General features: G+C 35.8%; 1 protein-coding gene across 1 annotated transcript; it reads right to left on the bottom strand.

Moving 5' to 3' along the window:
* Window positions 1–865: 865 nt before the first annotated feature.
* Window positions 866–1,654, bottom strand: LOC133189183 (apolipoprotein L3-like). The gene has a single exon (XM_061324592.1). It carries the CDS (start codon window positions 1,649–1,651, stop codon window positions 866–868), a length of 786 nt encoding a protein of 261 aa, XP_061180576.1. The 5' UTR covers window positions 1,652–1,654.
* Between the last annotated feature and the right edge of the window lie 225 nt (window positions 1,655–1,879).

The raw sequence follows: 1,879 nt of genomic DNA, 5'->3' as shown, positions 1-1,879 counted from the left end.
ACAAATTTTCATAACTAACGCGCTTTACTCAATTTGTTTGCACACACCATTGCAGTTATAAGACTATATATTTCAAAAAAATAATGATTCAATGATCAATGGCACTATGTTGTAAAGAATCTTTGAAAGTATCATTAAATTTTATTCAGTGGTGTAGGAGGAGTTGCGAATAAGAGATGTGTACCCCTCGATATTATAGAAAGAATGGTATGGTGTCCATGTTTTGCTATGGGAAATCCGAAATATGTGTCCGATCAAAAAGTAAAATAAAAGGAACACAATGGCACTAAGTAAAAAAGATTCTTTGAAAGTCTCATTAAATTTCATTCAGTGGTATAAGAGGAGTTGCGAATAAAAGATGGGTACCCCAGAACGAACGAACGTGCAGACCGCTAGACGGACACCCCAATCACTATAAAAACCCACTTCTGAAGCGGGGGAATAAAAGCGATTCCCTTTCTGAGCAGACAAATCTGATACTTTCAGAAGGTGAAGGGAAAATATCCAACTTTCATTGTAATGTCCAGCTAGTACAACATGTAGTTATGCTGCGCATAAAACCTAGGAAATTATAAAAAGAGAGCTATTTCATTTTCTTGTTGCATATCATTAACAACAAATAATGTGTTTCTAATAATTTTGATGCAAAAATAAACAAACATCACTCATGTTTGATACATAATCAGTAAATGTATTACAAATTTCAATAAGCATATACAGTATGAAAAAAAATTGTGAAGGTCTCGATCTTTTAATCAATACTAATTTTCAAATCTAGGTATTTTCTTTGTTTTTCAGCATGAAAAATCTAGTGATTAGAAGTACCCAGTATATAAGGAAATTAACCGTAGGAAGTACCTAGTGATTAGGCAGTCAGACCGTATGCTTCAGAGTAGAACTCTTGGACCTCATTTAATGATTCCCTCATCTTTTCGATGTGCTTTGTTATGTCTTTTCCGAGCTCAGACTTAGATCCATTAGCGATATCTTGACTTGATGAGACGATTTCCCAAATATCGAAGCCTACACCAACAAGAGCAAGAACAGCCGTTTTACCAATAAGTTTTCCAGCAGTCAGTCCGATTCCTCGACCCCCTTTCCCGACTAAACGTGCCGTTTTCGACATGACCTGTGCAACCTTCTTTCCCCTTTTAATGGTTTTGAGCATCGTCTTTATTTCTTTTTTTGTAGACTTAGCAACCTCCCTCAAAGTTTCAATAGCTTCTGTAAATCGTATTTCGGCTTCATCGAGGTCGGTTGTTCTTTTCTGGTCACCCAATATAATGTCTTCAGCTTCCTTGCATTTTCTCAAAGCATAATTCTTATTAATTTGGTCAGAAGTGAGATTGGTAATTCCACCAGCTAAGCCTACCCCCGCAGCTATTCCAGCACCAACTGCAGCAGACGCACCCGCAGTGAAGGGTGCAAGAAGCAAAGCTCCAATCATTATGCTTCCGCTTAAAACACCGACACTGCTACCCACAATTTGCGTGACATTGTTTTGAAATTCGCCACTGTCCATGTCGGCCACAATTTGTTCCAAATCTCTAATGGCCCTTCTCCTATTCCTTACCCACTCTTCATACTGGTTGACGAATTCGTCAAGATACCTTTCATAATTCTGTATGGCATCAATTTCCCGGTCTGACATTATTAGTCTGCAATTTGAAATATATAAAAGAGGTAATTGAATGAAAAAAAGTATATACATGTATAGATATTTTAGGATTTTTTTTGAAATTCAGCGAAGACAGCAACGAATTATCCACATTATGAATATTATTATATGATTTGAGAATTAGAAATAGTCTCTCTTGTTCATTTATTTGATTTCGGATATTCTTTTTATTTTTTTTATTTTTTTTTTACTTAATTCATT

Source organism: Saccostrea echinata, unplaced genomic scaffold (assembly GCF_033153115.1).
Source record: "Saccostrea echinata isolate AGI-Se365-2 ecotype Australia unplaced genomic scaffold, CSIRO_AGI_Sech_v1 ptg000017l, whole genome shotgun sequence".
Classification (NCBI taxonomy): Eukaryota; Metazoa; Mollusca; class Bivalvia; order Ostreida; family Ostreidae; genus Saccostrea; species Saccostrea echinata.
Note: the sequence above shows the minus strand (reverse complement) of the source record. Positions and strands in the feature narration are given on the sequence as shown.